General features: G+C 36.7%; 1 protein-coding gene across 1 annotated transcript in view; it reads right to left on the bottom strand.

Annotated features, from left to right (window-relative positions):
• Positions 1 to 20046, bottom strand: part of LYST (lysosomal trafficking regulator) — a 67158-nt gene extending 47112 nt beyond the window's left edge. Inside the window, 11 exon segments of the mRNA XM_010295828.1 lie at positions 790 to 934; positions 2132 to 2555; positions 3633 to 3742; positions 4567 to 4633; positions 5948 to 6174; positions 7337 to 7493; positions 8164 to 8325; positions 9926 to 10952; positions 12626 to 14708; positions 17431 to 17521; positions 19855 to 20046. Coding sequence (XP_010294130.1) covers positions 790 to 934; positions 2132 to 2555; positions 3633 to 3742; positions 4567 to 4633; positions 5948 to 6174; positions 7337 to 7493; positions 8164 to 8325; positions 9926 to 10952; positions 12626 to 14708; positions 17431 to 17521; positions 19855 to 20046 — 4685 coding nt within the window.
• Between the last annotated feature and the right edge of the window lie 2625 nt (positions 20047 to 22671).

Here is a 22671-nt window from a genome sequence, read left to right as displayed (position 1 = left end):
GGAAAATCAAGTGTGTGCATTTGTTTTCAAATTTGCATTTTGAGCCCCAAATCTGCAATTCTTTGGCCTCAATTACTTGAGAATGCATTCCTTAACTTTACAGATAATTTTTTTTATCACAATACTATATTTAGAGTGCTCAACATAAGCTAGCGAAATCCTCACATTACACTTTCAACTTAGTTATTTAACTTGTTTGCATGAATCTGCTTACATTTAGGATAAGGATATTGCCTATTTTACGGAGAAGTTAAGTTTGGTTTATTGAACAATGCAGGTGTTTTGAACACTGAAACAAAGCATTCTAAAATTGCAGCTTTAGACCCATTTTAAAGATACATTACTTATGAGAATTAAATTAGGGCTAAGATGTGTTCAGAGGATTAAAATTAAGATTGTCCCAGTAAGTATTAGATAACAGCAATTTTCATACCTGATGTGTGAAAACCTACAGCTACAAAAGCTTTTGCCTATCTTCACACATTTTTGTGTCATTTCATGAATACTTGAATTGCCACCTTGCATTACGTTTATGACTGATCTTGCATCTTACTTTAGGCAATTATTTGTATCTGACTACATGAAACATGCAAGACCAGAGACTAACATTTTAAGCAAGTAATCCTGTAGACCTGTATGCAATAACCTTACTTGACGTTGCCATCAGTGTGCAAGATAATTCTACTATAGAAATTAGTTCTCTAGCCTCCACCAGTATTCTCTGCAAGCTGCTACTGGAAGTAACAACACATATGTTCACAAGACTGCTTTCGGACTAACACACCATACCGAAATACGAATGCTCCAGTGTTCAAGTCTGCCCAGACTTGTATCATCAATGCTTTGGAACCCAGTGAAATTATATGAATACAGCCATCTTCAACAAGTTTATCTCCCAGGCTTAGGTATTCCATTCCTATAGACTTTGTTTCTTCTAGAAATATAAACATGGTTATACACAATTACAATACAATACAACGTCTGTCCTGCCAGCTATCAAGGTAAAAAGTAGTAGTTCAGGTACTACAGAGAATTGAGTTTTTTGTTTGCTGTGGGTTTGGTTTTTTTTTAGTGAGCTGACTAATACATGTGATTCATCTTCAGAGACCTAGGTCTCATATACTGAAACAGAGAAGCTTAACAGTAACTCAGGACTACACGTTTTTCTTTGTAATCATGTAAACCCACTAAGCATGAATACACTAATTCAATGATGCTTTTGACATGCCATATCATATTACATTATGTTGAACTGTCAGTCTTAGTGTGCACCAAGAAATCTTCAGATTTTTCTTCACAAATCATTCTATCCTCTAACCATTTTACTTTACCAAGCAAAACCGCAGACCTTCTAACAAAAGCAGCTCTAGTGAGTTCCAAGATTCAGGGTTGTGTTTTCCCCACTTCTATTCAAATACAGTAAAAAAGAAAAAAGTACAGTAAGAGGTATTCCAAGTGTTGTGATTGGGAGGTATTTTAAATAATTTAAGGAATTTTTCCTCCTACAAATTATAATCCAAAAGATTCTGCTCCACAGAGTTTAGAGCATGTGAGTGTCTACAGAAGTATAAACGGAGAAACGTTGTACAGCTATTGACATTACAATGGCACACACAAGGAAAGTTAGAGGATTTATACTGAGTCAGCCTCAGGCTCTGAGTTGATGGATTCAGAGCATTTTTTAGCTAAGAGTTCCAGTATTTAAATACTAAATCACTTAACTCTCTGTTAAAGAGAAAACACAAAAGCCACTTGCTTCATCAATACATGAGACCAAATAAACTTGAGAGCAGTCTTTTCCCATATCCTTTCAGCTGCAGCACTTAATATTTTCCTCACATAATATGACATAGCATAAAGACATTTTACTGAAGTTACAAATTCAATAAGAATACTATATTTCTAAGGAAGCAGGCATTAATTTAACTTAAGGACTAAGGCTGGAAATGTTTTATCTTTGAGTACATGATACAAGTACTCAAAGGAAAAGCTGGAAAGACTACCACTCCTCTTCAATATCCATCATAAGAAAAAAATTCAACCTTTCATATATGGCACATCAATTAGTAATACTTGTAACCAGAATCCTTCAGTGCTACCTAAATAGAAACAGGAAGTATTATATCCTCACCTGTGCTGTCAAAGCTGTTCTCTCTTACAGCTACCAGTCTGCTTCTTCTTTTGATTTTTTTCCCCTTTTCTGTTGAGTTTTCTATTTCATGAGCATATTCCAGATGAAACCACAGTGAGACACTAAAGCCTTCAGACATGTGTGGCCAACAGTTTTGTCCAACTAAAGGCAAGTGGATTGGGGCTACATGCCAAGAAGAAAGCAGCTGGTGACTCAAGTTTTCACCATCTGCCTCTTTCTTACTCTGTGAAAATTTTGCTCTTTTTAATAGTCCAGCAGTTTTGCTGTTGGAACTGCTAGCAGATTTTTGTGAAGAACTACTACTTAAATTTGTGCCATGTAGCAGAGGGAAGGCAAGGTACTGTAATGGGTTCATATAGATATTATTTTCTATAATCTTCAGTACACCCTTCAATAGTATCTCCTAGAACAAACAAAACAAATGAGAAAAAACAAATCAAACTGTTTACACCATGTAGTCAAGTGTCATCCAACTAAAGAGAACTCAACTCTTCATTTAAATCTGGATTTGTGTTTTTCCAGGGGCAGACTTTCATACACAAACTGACACATATTTACAAAGCATCAAGTAACAACTTCAACAGACTACGGCCCAACAGTTTTGGGGATTTAGTCAGGACAGATCAGTCTTCAAGTTACCATGTTTAGGAATCAGCTGAACCACAGCAGGTGGATCATTGCACAATCTTATCTCACATTTGTTATGTGCTAACAGATTAATTTATACCTCAACAAAAACCCACACCTTTTACCCCATATTTGAGGCTGATTAAGAATGCACACACAGGCCATCACTTTGTTATTGCATAATCAGTAACAAAACTAGCTGAGCCCTTAAGCCAAAAAGTTTCTCTAGTTACTTCGCCAATTATTGCAAGCTACCTTGGGGGAAAAAAACAAACAAACAAAAAACTTACTTGTGCCTCCTTGTTTGGTTTGGTACTATTTCAGACTCAACAGCATTTTATTTCCTTCCACTTGTGGGGTTTTTTTTTTTTTTTCCTCTACAGGCTCACACACAAACCAAGAGAGGTATGTCAGCAGTATATCCCACACACACAGTAGATTCCAGTGTACACAAACCAACTTAAGACAGTTTTGAAAGTAATTCCTGCTACTAAAGCATTCCTGAAATAGTGAGATGCTTTATAACTTTCAAGGAATGACTAAATTTTACAGTATGACAGTGTTCTGTCATCCCTAACCACAATGTCAGTTTCCTCAAGAGGAATCTTGTTTTCTTGTGCTGAAGAGATCTCCTAGGACTCTAACATACACTTCAAAACCCTCTTTTCTCCCATTTCATTTTCATGTTTTGAGAGTGAATTATTTCAACGACCAAATTTTATTACCTCTGATCAGTTAAAACGTTGCTGTTAGTCTCCTTAATTCCCAAATAATAGGACACAAAGGATTTTATTTTTGCTTCATTTTTCTCATTAAGCCTCTAAATTTTGCTATCTGCTACTCCACTACATACCGTACAAGGTGTCTTCTCCAAAAATACCCTCAGAAGAAGAGTTAGCTCTTCTGAACATGTCTGTGAACTCATCAAGGAAACTAACAGGTCTACCAGCACCACCTGACATGCTAGAAATAAGATGACAAAATAGTCTTAAAAAGAATTCTTTAAAAGCCTTAAAAATTCATATTCCATACTATTTGAGGAAAGATTAACTTTGAATTCAGAGTGTTTCACAAAAACATTTCAAATTCAGGAAGCAGTAATGACTACAAGATGGAGATCTCTAGAATTCAACAGTACTTCCTGACATCATTTCATTGATTGAATCTAGATGGCTACAGCAAGTCTGGCTCCTAAGTTTGCAAAGTGGAGTCAAAGTCGGGGAACCTAGCAACTACATTGCAAAGGCTCTCCCCACAAAACCAGGGATCAAAGTCCTGGGATGGGTTTACATCATCTCCTGCTGTGGAGCAACCTCATTATGTGAGGCTACTTTAGGGAAACCTTTTGATTTGCTTCCACATTCTTGTATTAGCTAACTGTCTTCTGATTAGAAATAAAACTCAACCAAAACATCCCGAAGACCTGTGTTACAAATAAAATTGAAATAAAAACTTATGTTGGGATGGAGTCAGATTCAATCTGTAAAGATAACTGTTATTTTTCAGAGCAACGTTTGTTAATACTGTCACTCTAAGTTTATGATATCAACTATAATTTTCAGATCTGCCATCCTGTGTTTACACAACAGATTTCCACTAGCTCAGAAACCACTCTGTATTTATACCCAAGTTAGATACCTGGCACAAGTCAAAGCAGCTGCACAAATTCACACATGCCAATGAATTTGCTTTGTCAATTTTGCACTTGCATTGTGAACTAAAAATTTGACTGTGTACACATTAAGTTATAAGAAACAATATTTAAGTTACTTAGACCTTGAACTCACCATGAAAACTCGACTCTGTTTGTGTCAATATGTTCAGAAATCCTCCCAAAAGATGTTTAACAGCTCCCTGTTACAAAAACACATGGAAAATTGCTATCTGAAGAATATACACCAGCTCAAAGAACTAAGAAAAAATTTCTTTCAATTTGTGTCTACTATTGAATTTAAAGACAATTCCAGTTATTTTAAACTACGAAGTATTTTTCATATTTCATGTTCTATACAGTTCAGTTGTATAAGACAGACTTTGAAATCCAAATGATTCTAAAAAGAAACCTTTCAGCCATTATCAGTTCAGCAGCTGAGATCTCCCTTGTCTTCTCTTCCATAACAGAATTACAGGATTTGACAGGTTGTGACAAAATACAGCATCTTGGTATAGAGTGGTGCAATACTGAAAGTAAATTCAATCTTTCCCCAATCTTTTTATGCAAGATTACTTTAAAAAGCTAAAAAAAAAAGCCATTTACTTATAATCACCCTTCACAAATTCATCTTAAAGGTAACTTGAAAAATCTCTAAAAGATATTCAAAATCTCTAAATTGATTTGTTCAATAGATTGCTCTTTCTAAACAATATTGAAGAGTAACAAAAATTAAGTTATTTTGAATTAAGTAATTTGATATGTTGAAGTTCAGAAAAAAGAAATACATGTGTGCTAGTGATTTGAGGCTAATAATTCACACAAACAATTGGAGTACTAAAAGAAAAGTGTTTTCCTGCTTTTGGTTTAAGCTGTAAACTTAAAGCAACTTTGCTTCTTGGTCAAATGATTATATAAACAAGCACTTTAAGCTTAGATTGCTTAATCATAGTTTCTTCTTTTGCAAAAGAGGCATACTCAATTTAGTTATTAAAAAGCAAAAAACAAGCTAACCATCAGAAATTCCAAAGGGTCACAAGGATATCAGTATGTGCATAACTGATTTCTAATATTAACTTATGAATAATTAAAAGCATAAAATATCTGAGGAACATCACTGAAAGTTTCTAAAATACATACATATTTAGAATGTTTACATATATACATATACAAGAAGATATTTGCTTTTTTGTGTCTTTTTCAATGGCCTGACAGTCAATAAATCTGTATCTATAGCTCTAGTGATTGAACAGTCTTGATAAAATGAGGCCACTGTGAAACTCAAAAGCTTTGTAGGTCAAATATCTTTCTATACATTAGTTAACTGTAGTTTCCAGTAACTTAAATGTAGTGTAGCTGGCAGTATCAGTCATTTACATTGTTTCAGGTCTTATCAAATGCCATAACAAGCGAGAGTATTTCTGAGATCACTCTATTAGGTATACTGGTACTATAAAACTAAAGAAAATAAGATATACAAGTGCTAAGCTGTTGTCTTTGTTTAATAACATTTTTACCTGTTCTATAAGTACAGTGGCATTTCTCTCCTTCTGGCTGATGATTTTCAGGCAGCTTTGGAATACATGAGAAAGCACATCTAAACTTGCGTTACCAGCTGAGAGCAAGTTTAATTCTAACATGCAGATTTCAGGATACATTAATTCTCCTTGACTGACGTTTTCAGATGAGTCATTAAAATAAGCTGAAGGACCCATACATCCTAGTTCTGCCTTTGTGTCTGCTCCTGAAAGAAAACAGTTGTCCTCCTGAAATTTACTCAGGTGAATACAGTTTGCATGATTTAAACAGAACATCCAAGGACATACTTTCTCCAACCTTCTCATAGGTACAAAACAAAAATAGTCACTAGCTTATAAGCAGTTTTCAGAGGTTAGTGTAATCTTCTACTCTGCTTCAGATTTTCATGTTTTCCTGCCAATACAGAAGAGCAAGGATTAACTTCTCCCATTACATAGTCTTAAACTATGTGCCTTCATTTCCTGGGAACTGGACACACATAGTAATGATGAAATACACAATTCATGAAACATGACAGTAAAACCGTTGTAATAGAGCCTCAAGCTTCTATACAGAACTCTGAGCCTGCCAAGAAAGGAGATAAATTGAAGTTATTTGATTTCATGTTAAGAGGTTGGGGGGAACAGTTGTTTAACTCAAAATGCACGTCACACATGACAGAATATCTCCATGACAACAGAAAAAGCAAAAAACCCAATACTCATATCTTGGATAGACTTTAAAAACATGTTACTTAAAATTATTTGGTACAGCCCTATGTTTCATGGAAATATTTCAGGCTTAAAAGCATTTTTGAATTAAAAATTTAAGTGTTGTATATCTATTGATAAAGCCTAGTCACACAGGTAAGCAGCAACAGTTGAATGCAGTTCTATTAAAGGCCGTTACTGCTCATACTGACCTCATACAAGAACATAAGCATACAGACATTCAGCACAAAGGAAAAAATTAAAGGAAATTCATGTTCAAAATGAAAATACAGAATACAGCAAGAGATGTGCACATCAGTTGTTGAATGAATATAGAGATATAATTAGATTACCTATTTTTTACTAGATTGTTATAATACTAAATAAAAAATTGAGCATTGATTTTCAGACAAACTACTGATAAGCACCTCTGGAGAAAACTGCTTCTAGGCTACCATAATACATTTTAGCAACGTGACTTTAGAGCAAGAGTCACGTAAACCAAGAAAACCAAGACAGCAGTTCGTATAACAGCAAGAATATTCATCTTCTCTCCATCTGTAACAGCTATCTGTTAAAGGTCTCCAATGCTCACCCTACTTTTGTAAATCTCAAAAGACAACGAAGCTTTGTTACGTCATAAAGGCTGCTTTGTATAGTCAGAAAGTTCACATTTACCTTCATTCTTGGCTTCATTATCATCAGGGTTACTTTCACTATCTGCTTCATATCCTTCCTCTTCAGCAAAAAGTTTAAGACTACAGCACTGTGATTCTTCAGTTTCTTCAGAAATATCTCCAGGTTGTGACACAGGCTCCTTTTCAGTGTAATGGGTCTGCACAACACAAACAAATTTACCATCTTCAGTCAGAAAAGCAAGTAATTTAGAACCTTCCAGATGCCTAATTTCTCTAAGCCCAATGGTAAAAGAACAAACTAATCATACTCTTTCAAGAAACTTGAGATTTTTTTTTTATGGATACTTCATTCTTACATAGAAAATGAATTCTGCAAAGATGGATTTTTCTTACTAACTACATGACCAAAGCTTTGGTAAGCAAGTGGCCAGTGCATTAGGAACAACTGTGTTTCCAAAAAATCACTATCACCATAAACATGCACCTTGACATTCACTCTAAGGTGAAGATATGTCTGCAGCCACTAAGGTCAACATCCCTGTTTGAAGCTCTCCCGTTGAGAGCTTCATCCCCCAGAGGGTGACAAGGAGTGAAGAGAATGTGTGATTTCAGGTATGTCCATAAATTATAGCACAACTTGCTCCTTTTTGGGACATGACTCATTTCTGAGCAGCAAATGTGGGGACCATATCAATAACCAGCATTCAACTTACATATGAGAATCAGAAAATTAATCTTTAACAGCCACAATCACCAAACACATTTAAACATGTCCTATCGAGTTTAAAAATAGACCCAAACAACATAAACCTGATTAATTCTAAATACTGCAAGGTTTGCTCAGACTACTTAGTCGGTGTCACATACCTTTTCAATTTTTTCTTCAGAATGATCCAAGTCAGCAGAAAAAGTGCCCAATGCAACATGAAGCAGTGAATCAAACAGAGGCTTTGCCAAGTCAGTTTCTACCACTTTTGACTGAGCAAGCTGCTCTCTTATTTGAAGTAAGATATCATCGACACAGGTATTCTGTGTTTTGGGGAAGAGACAAACATTTTGATTCATGTTATTCTGTTTTGGCAACAGAAATGGTCTAGTACTTTCATTCAAGAACTTCCCTTTCCACCTACACTAATCTGACTTCTCAGCTAAAACCATCAGACTTCCTCCAGTCTCTTGCAATAAGATTCATCCTGTTTGTCATAACAGATTTAGTTGGTTAAGCAACCCGCACACTGAAAAAAGGTCTGGCAACGTGTTGTTTCCCAAACCTTGCAAGTGAAAGCACTGTTTCAGAAATAAACATCTCTGGAAGTTTTGAGTACACAGTGCATTCAAATCACACCACAATAATACTAGAGAGTTTAACAAGACAGAGGGTCACACATCCAAATTCACAGAAATAGCACATGGCCCAGACAGAATTCCAATTTCCAGTTCTCTCCTGTACCTAAGCCCTCCTGCTTTGTAAAAAACTGCCAAGTAAAATTCAAGATAGCAATTAAAACATTAAAACATCGTGAAAGTGTCTTCTGTGAATTAACTACTTTCTGCAACACTGAAGTAAAGCTTTTTCAGGTGTCCTTTCAGGACCTGTTACTTCTAATATTCCTCTCTCTCACGTGCCATGCCCTGCTCAGAACCTTCATCAAAAACACCACATATGACTCACTAAGTGTAACACTCACGTCTTGCCTATGCAGCTCTCCTTCAGTCCCACCTCTGTCACACACATTCTCCACTGCATACCCTTTCAAAAAAACCCAAGTGTCTCCTGCCATTCAAACCCCATCAGCTCAGCCAGCCTGTGGAGCATGTGGGACTAGACAAAAGGACTACACGGGAAGGGAAAAAAAAAAAACCACAGAAAAAGCAGGTCATAGCTGACCAGAAGAATACAGGCATAGTCAGCCAGCAATTCACAGTTGTCAACATCCACTACTGTCTTTGTAGTCAGAGGAAACCATCCCTTGCATGTAATTAGGACCATTTTATGCAAAAAAAGAAAATCTTCATCTGCCAGGATCACAGTCTCCCCTGGGACTCAGGGTACATTAACCCAGAAAACAGCATCTGATGCCGAGTTCGGCCCTTAGCCATGTTGACCGTGCTGGCCCAAACTGCAACAGATACACGAACAATAAACCAGAAATATAGTTCAAATAGAGTGAGCAAGGTAAAAATCTCATCCAGCCCAGATCAACCTGCCACTCTGGAAGGCTTTCTCCCAGCCCCCAAGGAGGCAACTGGCATGAAGAGGGATCCAACCCAGAAGAGCAGAGGACAAAGATCATGTTGGAGAACAAGCAATTAAGTGCGAGGTCCTTACCAGCATTTTACTGAATACAAAAAGCGGCAAGTTGACACATGGGAAGATGCCTCCTCAGAAACAGGAACTGCCAGTTTCTTCATCCACCCACTCCTATTCTTTCATGCCTGGGGACCACTACCCCTGACTACTTTGCACATCATTTAACCATGTGCTTTCAGTACTACACAAAAAACATGGTACCATAATAAAAGCATAAGCTTTTTTCACTTCTAAAAGAACTTTTGACTAAATTTCTGTTAAAATAACATTGTGTGTAACAAATATGGGTAAAGTAAGATAAGGGAAGTTGCACAGTACCTGGTGACACATCTCCACTTCCGTCTTCTGCATGGTATTTACACTGTGTAGACAGATTGTCAGCAGAGCTTCTAGAAGTCTGATACCTTCAAGTGCCCACTCAGTCTCTTCTCTTACAGAAGTCTTTATTCCTTCAAGATTGGCAACTGAAGTATCTGAAGTGTGTTCCCTACTCAAAGAGCTGTCACAGGAGACTCGTTCAGGCACCAGCTGTTCGGCACCAGAAAGACTGTCGGAGCGATCGAGCTCCAATTGTGTCACGTCTCTGCTTTTAGCCAACTGAACAGAATCATCCTTGTTGAGAAGCTCGTGAGGACTCCCATGTGAACTTCTGCTGCTTTCACCCAATACTCTCTCCCTCTTTTCTTGCTCCTTTTCCTTATTTTTTGCAAGTTTCTGTATTATCAGTATTAGTAATCTATGGCACGCTTCAAAGCCTCCAAGTCTATGGAACTGCCTCTGGAAAACTGAACTATACAAATATATGCAACGACACATGGACCAAATATCCGCAGCCCTGTGAATATGTTCCAGAGAGGGCAAAGTAAGGCTTTCCAGTGACAGATACGGTAATTTGTGGCCTAATGGCTCACTAGCTGTACTATCATACCCTGATGTATCTTCAGAGTCATTAGCTGAATCCAGATCACCATTTGCTTCTTTACTTACACATAAAAAAGCAACACAGAGAAAGAGGTTTATTGTGTTGATGTGAATGTCTTGGCTCACAAACTTTTTCTTTTTAGGGTAAGCCTCTTTCAAGCCAGCATAAAACTTGCTCAGGCTTTGAGGAACTTCTGAAACAGTATGCTGGCCACAAAGAGAAGCAGGCAAGTCAGACGTAGACTCCTTTTGTTCACTCTTCAGGCCTTCCAGTTCTAGCATTGCTTGATCTTTCTGCTGGTCACCAAGGCAGAGTATCAAAGTCTCTAACACTTTCAGAGAATGGCTTCTTAAAGTATCTAAGTAATTTAACTCAGTCATTTGATTCACTCCATTACAACTCAGAAACAAGTCTCTAATTACCCTGCAAGAGAAAGCATAAGAGTTACCTTATAAAATCAGCCACAAATTTATGTAGTTCAGGTGACATCTTATAAAAAAATAACCCTCTGTTCTACACACTTGAGTAACACCAAGGATCTATCACGTTTACAGTAATTACTATAAATTATTGTAAACTGTAAATTAAAGAGAGGAACTTGTCTGCAGTACTCTAGAATCCCAAGCATTACCCACCTGGTAGTAGAAAGTTCTTTTTTTTTGTAGGATATAATGTAGGAAATATTAACCTCTAAAATGAAGACCACAAAGATGTATGATGTTCAAAACATTAAAAGGTGTTTAACTTTATGACATTTGCTTGTTAGTGGTACTTCCTCCCCCTAGCTTTTTATTAGCAATTGAAGCCAGTAAATATCTTTATTTCTCTCAGTTCTGTGACTTCACCAGAAAGTAGAGATTCCTTCTCAAATAAACTTCAAGTTTTAAGACCTTTTACTAGCTGTGTCTTAGTTGCATGGACAATCTATTTCAGACAGAATTCAGGAACACCTTTCAAGCACAACTTTTTGTTCAATTGTTATGCCAGGATGTCTAATGTTAAAAAACCTTCCAGTATATTTGTTTCCAAGTATATTTTTCCCTTCTTTCTACTCCAAGTATTACACTGAGTTCATACAGAATCTGGGCTACGGATCTGTAGGATTCTTAGTGTACCTCCCATCTCCTTCCCCAGGGTCAGCTTTTACTGTAACTGAGTTACACACTAGAATCAAACGAATCTTACACTTACTGCTATATTCACATCTTTAAGCTAGTAGGAAAAAGGATACTTTAAACTGCTTTTAATATAAACTTTACTTCTCTTGCCTCTTTGCCACTAAATTGTCTTTCAAAAATTAATAGCTTCTGATACAGTTTAGGCTAGGATAAAAGTTAAAAATGTATTAGACAATCCTTTACATCAACTGGAATATTAGTCTGTTCTTTGCAATAGTCTTAGCCCAAGTAAATTCACTTCAGTCTATCAGGACTCTAACAGAAAAGATCAGAATCTCTCCTGGTTGAAAGGACACATTCATATTCTGAATAAACCATATACTGTATTAAACAACTATTTCATCAATTCAACAATAAATAGGAAAGTTTCTATTTCACACCTTGGAAGAATGTTTGGGGAGGGAGGGGGAGTTCCTGTTTGTTTTTTTAAAAAAAGCTATGTTTAAATTTTGTAAATTAGGAAACAATTATTTCAGGACAAGTAAACCTCTCAAGCCTTATTTTTGAAAGTGGTTGCTATGAAGACCATTCTAGAGGGAAAAGGAAAACACATCAGAAAACTAAGTAGTCTAATTCCCACAGAAAAGTGACATGTCAATCTGTTCAACACTCCTGACTCACTTCAGCATGAGGAATGAAGAGCCAAAGAGCATATCACATTAGACAAAGATTTACTTCTTTCTACACACTTTGGCTTGTTAAAGACCATAACTCATCAGTACAGCACCCTCACTTTCTATGGTTTATGAATCTAGGATTAAATCTTATGTTATTAAAGCATTTATCTTGTTGCCACCCCTACAATATTCAAGTGCAGCCTATAGTCCAAATAAAACTTACATTCTGATCAGTAACAAATCTACAAAGCTCTGTACATAATTAGCATGCTTTCCATTAATAATACAAAAATCAACCAACCTCGATTTAAGCAACACAGGGAGCGTCTGCAAATAAATCTGAAGTACTTCAGAAGGCAAACACTGGCTATGGCAACTGCATATGTGTTTATCAGCTGTAGTTAGTCCAAGTTGTTGAGCATGGCAAGCTAGCTCAACTCCTCTCTGAAGCACAGGATTATAAATGCAGTTATATAGTTTCCACTGGACCACTGCATTTCCCTTTTGAATTAAGTGGCAAATATGGCTTGCAATCTGCATGCCGCGTAATTTGTCTTCTTCAAAAACTATGTCCTGATAAGCCTCCAATGCATCCCATCTTAAGAACGTATCTTCAGATCCACTGCTGGGCAGAATTCCCTGAACTCTGCAAGAGGAACTAGATGCAAGACCAGCATCACTAGAGTTGCCTTGCAAGGCATCTTCCAGCTGAGCAAGTTGATCAGAGTCAACAGTACATATATTGCATGATGCCTGTATAATTTTTGGAGAAACTTCTGCTCCACCCAGCTGATCCAATATAAACTTGTTAAGGATGTTCAGTATGTGCTGTTGAAAGTTTTTTAATATTGGTAACTTGGAAGCATGAAGCAATGGGACGATCACAGACTTTGGATCCATACAACAACATATTCCTACATTATGTACACCCGAGAGAATCTGAACACAAGTACTGCTCAAAGAAACTCGTTGCAACAAGTGCAAACACTGGTGGGCACAAACAGCAATGCAACAGCATCTGTCAGGATAATTAATTTCTCCATCAGCAGTTTCAAAGGGGTTTTTGGAAGCTTGGTTTTTAAAAGCAGATACAGAGAGCCCAGAGAGATCTCTGTGGTGATGCATGAAGTGGGAGTACTCACACCGTCTGTGCCGCTTTCTTGTACACATTGATTGATGAAGCTGCTCTGATTTCACTTTTTTGACAGTGCTGATTATTTTCATGATGCTGTTGATCAGGGCTTTCAGATGATCTGAGGCTTCCCCAGTTATTCCTTCGTTCTTCATACACAGCCATTCCATTTGAAGCACTGTTACTTCAAATAGCTTAAATCCCTGATGCTGTATGAACTCATGAACCAGATCTATAGCTTGGCTAAAGTAGAATGGATTGGAGGCTGCACTTTGTAGGCAGCAGATCAAAACCTGCAAGATTCCTTCTATAACCTCAGGTAGAAGCAAGGCTCTGTGATGATATCTAGAAAATACTAATTCATCCTGAACTGGCTGCTCTAGTGTTTTCTTGCATGTTGGAGCAAAAGGATCAGGTTGCTTTTCCAAGCAAATTCTGATTTTTAATGCTGCTTTAAGTAAGTCTATTAAATTTCTTCGTAAATTGTCAGGCATTGTTTCTGTATTGTTAATGTCTAAAGACATAAGATGCAGCACTGTTCGAAAGAGCATCCTTTGGATCAGAGCCACAGGTTCTTCTGTCCACCCCGCAGAAACTTCATTTTCTGTGTTACTACTTACATTGCAACAGCCTCCAAATCCTGATAAGAACTCAGTCAATGTGGGCACCACACTAGCTGAAAGAGCAGAACTGTGATTCAAAGTAATATCAAATTTGCACACTTTCTCTAGAAGTGACAATAAGACATGGCATAAATCAAAAGGAGAGTTATCCATGTTGCTCTCAGCAATTCCTGCAGCTGGCTCATTCAAAATTTCTGGGTTTAGCTCATGTACTGGAATAATTTGGCTGGAATTTTCTAGATTAGGAGCATCAGGATTAGAATTTGGTACCACTTCCCCAGGTAGGCAATCACTTCTACCTACAAGGTAGCTGTCCCTAACTGGATATGTTAAAAAAGGTTGCAGTAACTGGGAGCGTCTGTGTTTTGTTGTTACAGTAGTCTTGTCATCAGAATTGCCTTCTGAATCTGAAGTGGACAGCTGAGATCTTCTTGCATCTCTCACGGAATAACGATGGGTGGTTTTACGCAGACGTCCACTTTTTCGAGACCGGGGATTTAATTTTACAGAAGCCTGAAGAGATGAACGAGTGCTTCCATCTAACCCCAGTTTTTCCTGAGTAGATTTCACAGAACTTGAATTGTTCTCTTTGGTCAGGCATATGTCTACCATAAAGGGTATATTAAAATCTGTTGAAGAGACAGATAATGAAGTAACATTAAAGGAAAACTCAGGAACATTAGGAAAAATGTTTTACATATAAGTCTATAGTTTTAATTCTTTCAGATTAAAAATATGACATAAATTTGTATCTTAATAGGTCATGGTTTTGCATATACCTATGTCTGACATTCTCAGTATAAAAAAAAGTCAGCAACAATTCATGTTGGGGAACCACACTGGCTATTTTCAAAGCCTAGACATATTAGTTCATTTTCTAACTAGGGTTAGACAAAAAACATGCTAGAGGGTTTCCTAAAACTTTTTTGTAGGCATAGCTATTCCATTCTCTTAATGAAAGATGTTATTCAGGTAGATGAAACTACCTTCTGGTAAGCAAAGGGAAGAAAGCTTAGTCTGGAAATCTTTTGGTCTGTTAGAAATAGGATCTAAAGGAACAATATAGCCACAAGCCTCTCGTTATATTCAATTTAAATTTGGATAAGTTAGACATACTAATAAAGTAGAAGTAAAATATCAATCAGCAGGTCACCAACTCTGAGATTTCTGCTATGGAAGCAGTTCCAGCCAGTTACTCACGCAGTATTTACTCTGTGTATGCCATTTGATATATTCAAAGTCTCAGTATAAGCATTGCCAAATGTCCCTATCCCACAAGAAGTGAATAAAAACCTCTAAGAGGAGGAAGAAAGGTCTTTTTCAACTTGTCACTTTTTGCAACTCAGCTGCTATAGGAACTAGATGCGTTAACTCAGTCCTCTTAGAATGCATAAAGAAATTGTTAGCAAGCTAGTAGTGACAGAAAAATAAATTCTCTGAGAAACAGTGCAGATCTTCAAGCATACACACTTCAGTCTCTACTTCGGTGTTAATTGTTCCAAATACAAAAAGCAGAAATAAAAAGTAGTTGATTTTAAAATAGTCAGGGACATGAGGGAGACTGAAAAGAATAATGTTCAGGGTACTGAATATTCCCACAAAAACCAAGCCCAGACAAACTTTCAAGTCTGTATATTCTTGCATAAAATCCATAGTCATTTTTAAGTAGTGACAGAACTGCATAAATGGATAGCATCACTGGCTAAACTATGGATAGGTATCTCACTAGCTTTGGCAAGTGAGATAAAATGCAAGTATTAGTGCAAGGTTAGTGTTTAGAAAAATGTGATAGTTAACAGTAACAGCTCCCCTCAAAACCTCAAAAGCCCACAGAATAGATACAATCATTAATCAAACTGAAAGATGAGATGCTTCCATGTGGAATCATGATTGTGCCTTGCTGTTTCATAAAGTCATAGTTGCTGTTTCTTCCTTAAGCATCACACCTGCTTTGGAGGCAGGAAATCAACCACAAGTACTTTATCAAACAAATTATATGTACTGCACAGAAATAAAAAAGCTGTCTAATACGGGTGGATTTATTTCAGTCCAAGAAAAATAAGAGTTCTTAGTGCACAACTGGGATTGTGCACTACAATACATCATTGTTAGGATACAGGTGATACATCAGGATACACATCACATTTACTGCGTCACTACTATGAGAGGGAAATTTGTAGAAGCAAAAAACTGTACATTACGCAGAGTGCAAAACCAGAACATCTTAAAACTTATTTACACAACAGCATTTTAAACTAACCCTGGAGAAGTCATTAAGCTCTCGTAAGGTAACCAAAATGTTTCTTTAATTCAATCATGCTTACGGGAACATGAAAGAATGATGCAACTGAGCAGGCAGGAAAGTTTTATTATATAAAAGTGCTTCAAAACTGGCACTTTAGATACTCTAAGTCTACAAACATTAACAAAACCTTTCGATTTGCAGGAGTTTAAAATAGCAAAAAAACATTGGGAGAGCTTCAGGTGAGAATCCTTAGGAACTCTCTCGAACAGACAGGTAACCTCATCTGTTTTGTCCTCTTTGTTTTATCCTCTAACAGGGAAAAGAATGGATCAAATGCAAGAGCCCAAAACTAACCAAACAAATTGCTGCCATTTCCTGGTTCAGTTTTTGCAGAGTTTATTTTGTATCATCCCTTTAATTTCTTTAATTCACTTTAAACTGACTCTGGCAGTGGAACACTTCTGATTTAATTCCTCAATTAGCACACCAGTTTGACACAGAACATAATATTTTCTGATGAACACAGCCCGGTTCTGTTCATAATCATCCAGTATTACTCTATTTTTCAGGGCCTGTCTCCCTGCTAACATTGCACTTCTTTCACACTGTTGTCCACTCTTCGGCTTTAAGCTTATTCTCTACTTCCCTTTTCTTCAATTTCAGAAGAAAAAGTCTGTCTCATTCTGTCTCTAGTGTCAGCGTGTATCACTTTGTTTTTAAAAAGTATCAGGACATTTTCCCCTTTTACTCATCATGAAACACTTCACATGTGCAAAGCCATCCTATATTCTTTCTGAACTCTTTTTCCCCAACAAATCACCTGAAAAGAAAAAAAAATCCCACCACCATCAAGTTCAGCTACACAGTAATGTGAGTATTGCATATCACACCAACCAAGAGCCTTTACCTTCCCTGTACAATTTTAATCTTCCTTGTATGCTAACAGTACATTGGTATTTGAGTTTCAATTCTCTGCAGAATCCACATCTTCATTCTATGTTAAGAGGACATGTATTACAATGAACTCTAGTCAGGAGTCTAATGCTCAGTAATACTACAGAAACCACTTCTTTTAGGTCCTTAGTACTGTAAGTGATAAAACATACGTATTGCTTTTTCTTCTTGAACAGGGATTTTCCACACCAATGGCAGAAGTGACAGGAGGAGGGTCAGAAGTTCTTCCCGACATGTCAGCTCCTATGTTAGGACAAAAAAGAAAGAAAAGTGTGTACTTTTAAAAAAAATAGATCAACCTTCTTTAGTTTACAAAGCTATTCAACATTTGGTTCCCTATGCCTTTCTGCTGTTTTATGCACTGAAAAAATTACCTAACTGCAAAGAGCGCTATAATCATTAACTAGAGCAAATCAGAAAGCATTTGAGATATTTATTACATCTCTGCAACTGTTTCTATACAAAACTCACCTACTCCCTCTGTTGAGAGAATTCCTCACCCAACGAACAAAACCAGAAAAGTCAAAAACAAATAACTTGTTGATTTAAACAAAGCCAGCATGAAACCCAAGACAAGTTTGAAACTTCTGTAGTTCCAAAAAACGTAGCTCTGAAGAACTTTATGGGAAGCTTTCTACTTTCTCCAAAATGACACCTTTAAGCAAATGAAAAAAGCTAACATTTATCAAGAGATGTTATTGACTAACAATAGAAAAGTGAAGTTTTATAGGAGGAAATAGGGAAGCTTACTCTTAAAAAAACGAAACAGAATAAACACTGAAAAAAACCCATTCCTACTGGGATTTAAAGACTTATACACTAAGAATTTTAATGCAGAGAGGAACAGTAGAAGGCACAGAATTCAAAGACATTCCTAAAGATAAATTTTCAAACACAAAAAGCTGATGAGCATTTTGGCAGTTAACATCATTCAGGGACATGCAGCTGAAGCAACATCCTTCTCCAAAAATTCCAGGTAGCAGTGACATTAAAATGTATGGAGATAAGCAACTTAAATATTTTTTATATATATATAAAATACATACTCTATATATAGCTCTATAACCATATAACAAATAGTTAATATTTGTCTGATGAGACTATTGATTTAAATTAAAATTTAAAAATCTAAAACTATTTATACAATACAATTAGACCTGAAAACTAAGCTTTTTCAAAGTCATTCTCCCAACTCTCTTCTGCTACTAAAGGTATTCTCAGCAAGACAAATTAATTACAAATGGAAATGAGCGATACAGGATTCAAAGCACAATAATAAGACTGGGAAAAGCAAAATACTAACTTTTCAAATTTCAGTGGTACACTTCCAGAATTTGATTTTCCTCATTAATCAAGTTCCTCCCTCACCTTCTTAAAAAACATATTTCCTTAGGAAATAATTGTTGGATTGCTGATGTTCATGAATAATGCCACAACCTTTTTTCCCTTTCTACTTCAGAAGTGGGTTTTTATTGGAGGGGAGGCTCATGGAATCCCCCATTTTCTTCTTGCATGAAAGCCAGCTGTTCTTCCAGCAGCTGTAGTCCTGAAGCCTCTATTAACATCAACTATGCAGAACTCAAGTGACATCTAAAAAACCCCACAGCTCTAGAAGTGGTAAGGATTCTTCTTAGCAATTACATATAATTGCAGTCTTGTGGATTTACTGTTTAGCCAGCACACCTACTGGAATCCAGAACCAAGCCAGACCTGACTGGAGTCTTAGCAAAAGTCACCTCATGAAGGAAAAGCAAACCTCCAAGCTGAATTTGACCAGCATTAACAGCTGACCTCACTTAAGACAAGGGCTGAATAAACTCAACCAAGATTCACTTGGTTCATTATTTTTAAACACTGGGATCTGCAGTTTCAAAGCACAAAGACTTAATACACATCTCATCCTACCCATAGCTTAGTACATATCCAAGAGAGTGTTGAAGAGGCAGGAGAAGAGAAAAAAAGAAGGAAATTGGTATCTGCAGCTACAGGGATGTGTACTGGACTTTTATATAAAAAAATAGTATATACTGATCATGTCTTCTAAAATGCTTTCTCTTTTGAGCTCAAGTTACAAAATATTTATTTTCTACTATGTTCAAGAGCAAGTTACTTTAAGAGCAAAGATATATCTCATGGCCCATAAGCAAAATAAAAAGGTGTGTATTTTAATTTTATTTCATTGCCTTAAACCAGGAGGACCTTCTCAAACTAAAAACTGCCAGTTTGTACTGCAGGTTCAGTAAAAACTCACATCTTTTGAAAATTCTAACCTATTGCCTCTTTTCACCCAGCTACTGCACTTGAGCTTCACATGTGCCTTAACTAGTCAAAAGTTTAGCAACCATCAATATCAGCTGGCAAACAGGTATATGATTAGCTTTTTTTTCCCTTTTTCTGTTCTTGCCAAAGGACAGAATGCAACTGCAACATATTCTTTTGAATGTCTCGTCTTCACAATTAACTCATACACACTACCATAAAAAGGCAAGAAAACCAGCACCAGGAAGAACATGAGCCAGACAAACCCACACAGTCAAAGCTCAATACAATTATAACCAGGTAAGAAAAACTATTACCTGATCAATAGTTGAGTTCAGTGTGGTAAGCAAAATAAACCCACGGCCTTGAACTAAGTATTGTCCCAGTGCTGCCATATGACTTTCTTCTTCTTCATCTTCCTTGGCCTCTGCCCTCTGTACCACTGCATTGCACAGTCTGTTGACATCTGTCAAGAATTCCCGTGCCAGTGAGTTACTGGCACTGCTCATGTCTGAGCTGTAAGTAGAGGAAAGTACAGAAATTAAATCCATCAGAAAATACATTCCTTTTGGAGAAGACTGGTGAAGAGAGAATCATAGAATAGATTGGGTTGGAAGGGACCTTGAAAGGTCATGTAGTCCAACCCCCCTGCAGTGAGCAGGGGCATCTTCAACTTGATCAGGTTGCTCAGAGCCCCATCCAACCTGACCTGGAATGTTTCCAGGGATAACACTCCAGAGAAGAGCATTTCTTCCCCATATCCCATCCCCGCAAAGAATGGAGCGTCTGTAGAACCAAAGGATCAATATACCAATGTAGCGTGGAAGGACATGGCAAAGATGAGCTTAGAGAATTTCAGTTATTGTAGTGAAACTTTACCTAGTAGCCCACAACCTCATTTATTTAAAATTTATAAATTTATCACATAAAAGCCCATGACCCACAGCATTCCTGTCCCACTGCATAAATGAAAGTTAATAATTTCGTTTCAGCTTTGCTTTGTAACCTAGATGTGAGCTTCAACCTTTGTCTGCTTCTAAAAGGTATTTGACCTGAAGCACAAAGGGAAAACAAGCAGCTCTTACACACCATTGTACAGGAAACATGTTCTTTAATAGTTTTAACACATTATCTTCTACCATGTTATATATTCCAACAGTATGCAGATTGTTTCAAGAGGAAAAAATTAGTGAGTTAAGATAAATATGGGAGTTTCAGAAATACAATGCTTTGGATTTACCAGCTCTCCCAGCGTTTTCCTTCAAGCAAGACTCTGTGGGTGGCAGTCACTATAGTAGTGTACATCATTCAAGACACAGTTCTACTGCATATGTTCAGGAGAAAATACCAAAAAGCATTGGTACTGATGCCCAAACTGATTAATTTTACTTTAGATAATGCACACAAGGCACTCGTACACTTTGTGTATTCACTGTCTTATAAAGACACTTTCCTTGTTTTCTCTTATGCCACAGCATTCTTTGGTTGGTTAGCACTAGTACATGTTGAGACATTTAAAACAAATATTAAATCAAACAAGACAAGAATGTAAGACTCAGCTGTAGAAAACTCAAGAGGATCACTGAGAAAGGCAAAACAAAAACAAGCATTTATTAGGTAAAAAATAAGACCTTGTAAGAAAGAGAAAGTTTGTTAGCACTAATGGTACAGAAAGCTCCTTTTAGTGGCACGACTGAATATTTATACATATCATAACATTCACTGTAGAAGTAATAGGAAAATTCTTACCAGAATTACTTGGCCAGCTTAACACATTTATCTTCTATCTGGAAGATAAAGCAAATATGTTCTGGAAATATCACCCTTGGTTCACCTGTTAAAAAGAAAAAATACATCATGGTTAATATGCAATGTCTTTGTTTTAAAAACTCATTTTATGATAGCTATTTTACATTTATGAAGAGTTTTTGAGGGGTTTTTTGAGGTTTAAAGCTTTAGTTTTCACTTTTAGTTTATGATTATGCACAACCAAAATCCTGTTAGAGAAAATAATTGGTGCATATAAGGCAACATAAGAAAGTTCACTACTTTTTAAAATATAAAATGAGCTAGGTACGCGAGTTTAAACACTTCCCTCCAGAAACAGTATGAATTTTTAGTGATCACTACCTGCATACATAATACTTGAAGCAGCTGTAGCTCTAGGTACAAGAGATGGATAGTATGCAAAACTGAATTGTGCAGTTGCTGACGTAATGCATTTTAAATCTGTCTTTCTATTTTGTCTTGACAGAGAGTCAATCTTTCTTACATTACACACTGGGGAAGATGTAGGTAAAACTGGAAAGGAACAGTATTGCATCTGCTCTGTACAGTCCACTAAAGCAATTTAAGAGTTACTTCTTCTCTCCTATCCCTTTTAACCCCCTCTAGTCCCAACAGAGGATCAGAAGAAGGAATGCACCTTTTTTTTTTCCCCTAAGAGGAGTACTTTAAACTCTGCCTGTTTTATTTTTAATTAGTCATGAAAAGACTAAGGTAACAATACGGAGAAGCCATCTCCCAATTCGCATAAGAATGGCCAGAAAGAACAAGACAGTTACCCCTAGTATACACTCTAGCAAAAAAAAATCAAAGCAAAAGCTATGTAAGCCAGCCCTGTCTTTTTGAGCTCTGCACAAAGGGCAAAAAGATTCTGTAACAACTCAAGGAAAGTGTTGCTATAGAGAGCATGCATTCATTCATAAAGCCCCAACATCCCATATTCCTTGCTGTAAGCTAAACTGCCAAAGGATTTACTAATTTTTCATTTTAAAAACTCAAGTTTCTAGTTATCACACTGCCCTCACATCTTTAGAGTGTATTCAGTCTAAGAAAAGGAAAAATCTATTTTAATCCTCCCAAAATACTTATTTACTTAAACAAGATTGAAGAGCTCCTTAAATATGCTTTAAATCATAATGTATAGTTTTGTCTGCCTAGCTGACTATTTCCTCTGCTGTTTCCTAGAAGAGAAGCACCAATAACTGCAGAGATTATGTTTATTTCTGCAACCTCTGAGCATTTTTGATACCATTTTCGAATCTTGTGCTAATTACTTAGCGATTCAACATTAACAGGACTCCTTACCAGTCTTCCTCATAGTTAACTCCAGTTTTTTAAACCAGTGTTGG

Source organism: Phaethon lepturus, unplaced genomic scaffold (assembly GCF_000687285.1).
Source record: "Phaethon lepturus isolate BGI_N335 unplaced genomic scaffold, ASM68728v1 scaffold11991, whole genome shotgun sequence".
In the NCBI taxonomy this organism is placed as follows: domain Eukaryota; kingdom Metazoa; phylum Chordata; class Aves; order Phaethontiformes; family Phaethontidae; genus Phaethon; species Phaethon lepturus.
Note: the sequence above shows the minus strand (reverse complement) of the source record. Positions and strands in the feature narration are given on the sequence as shown.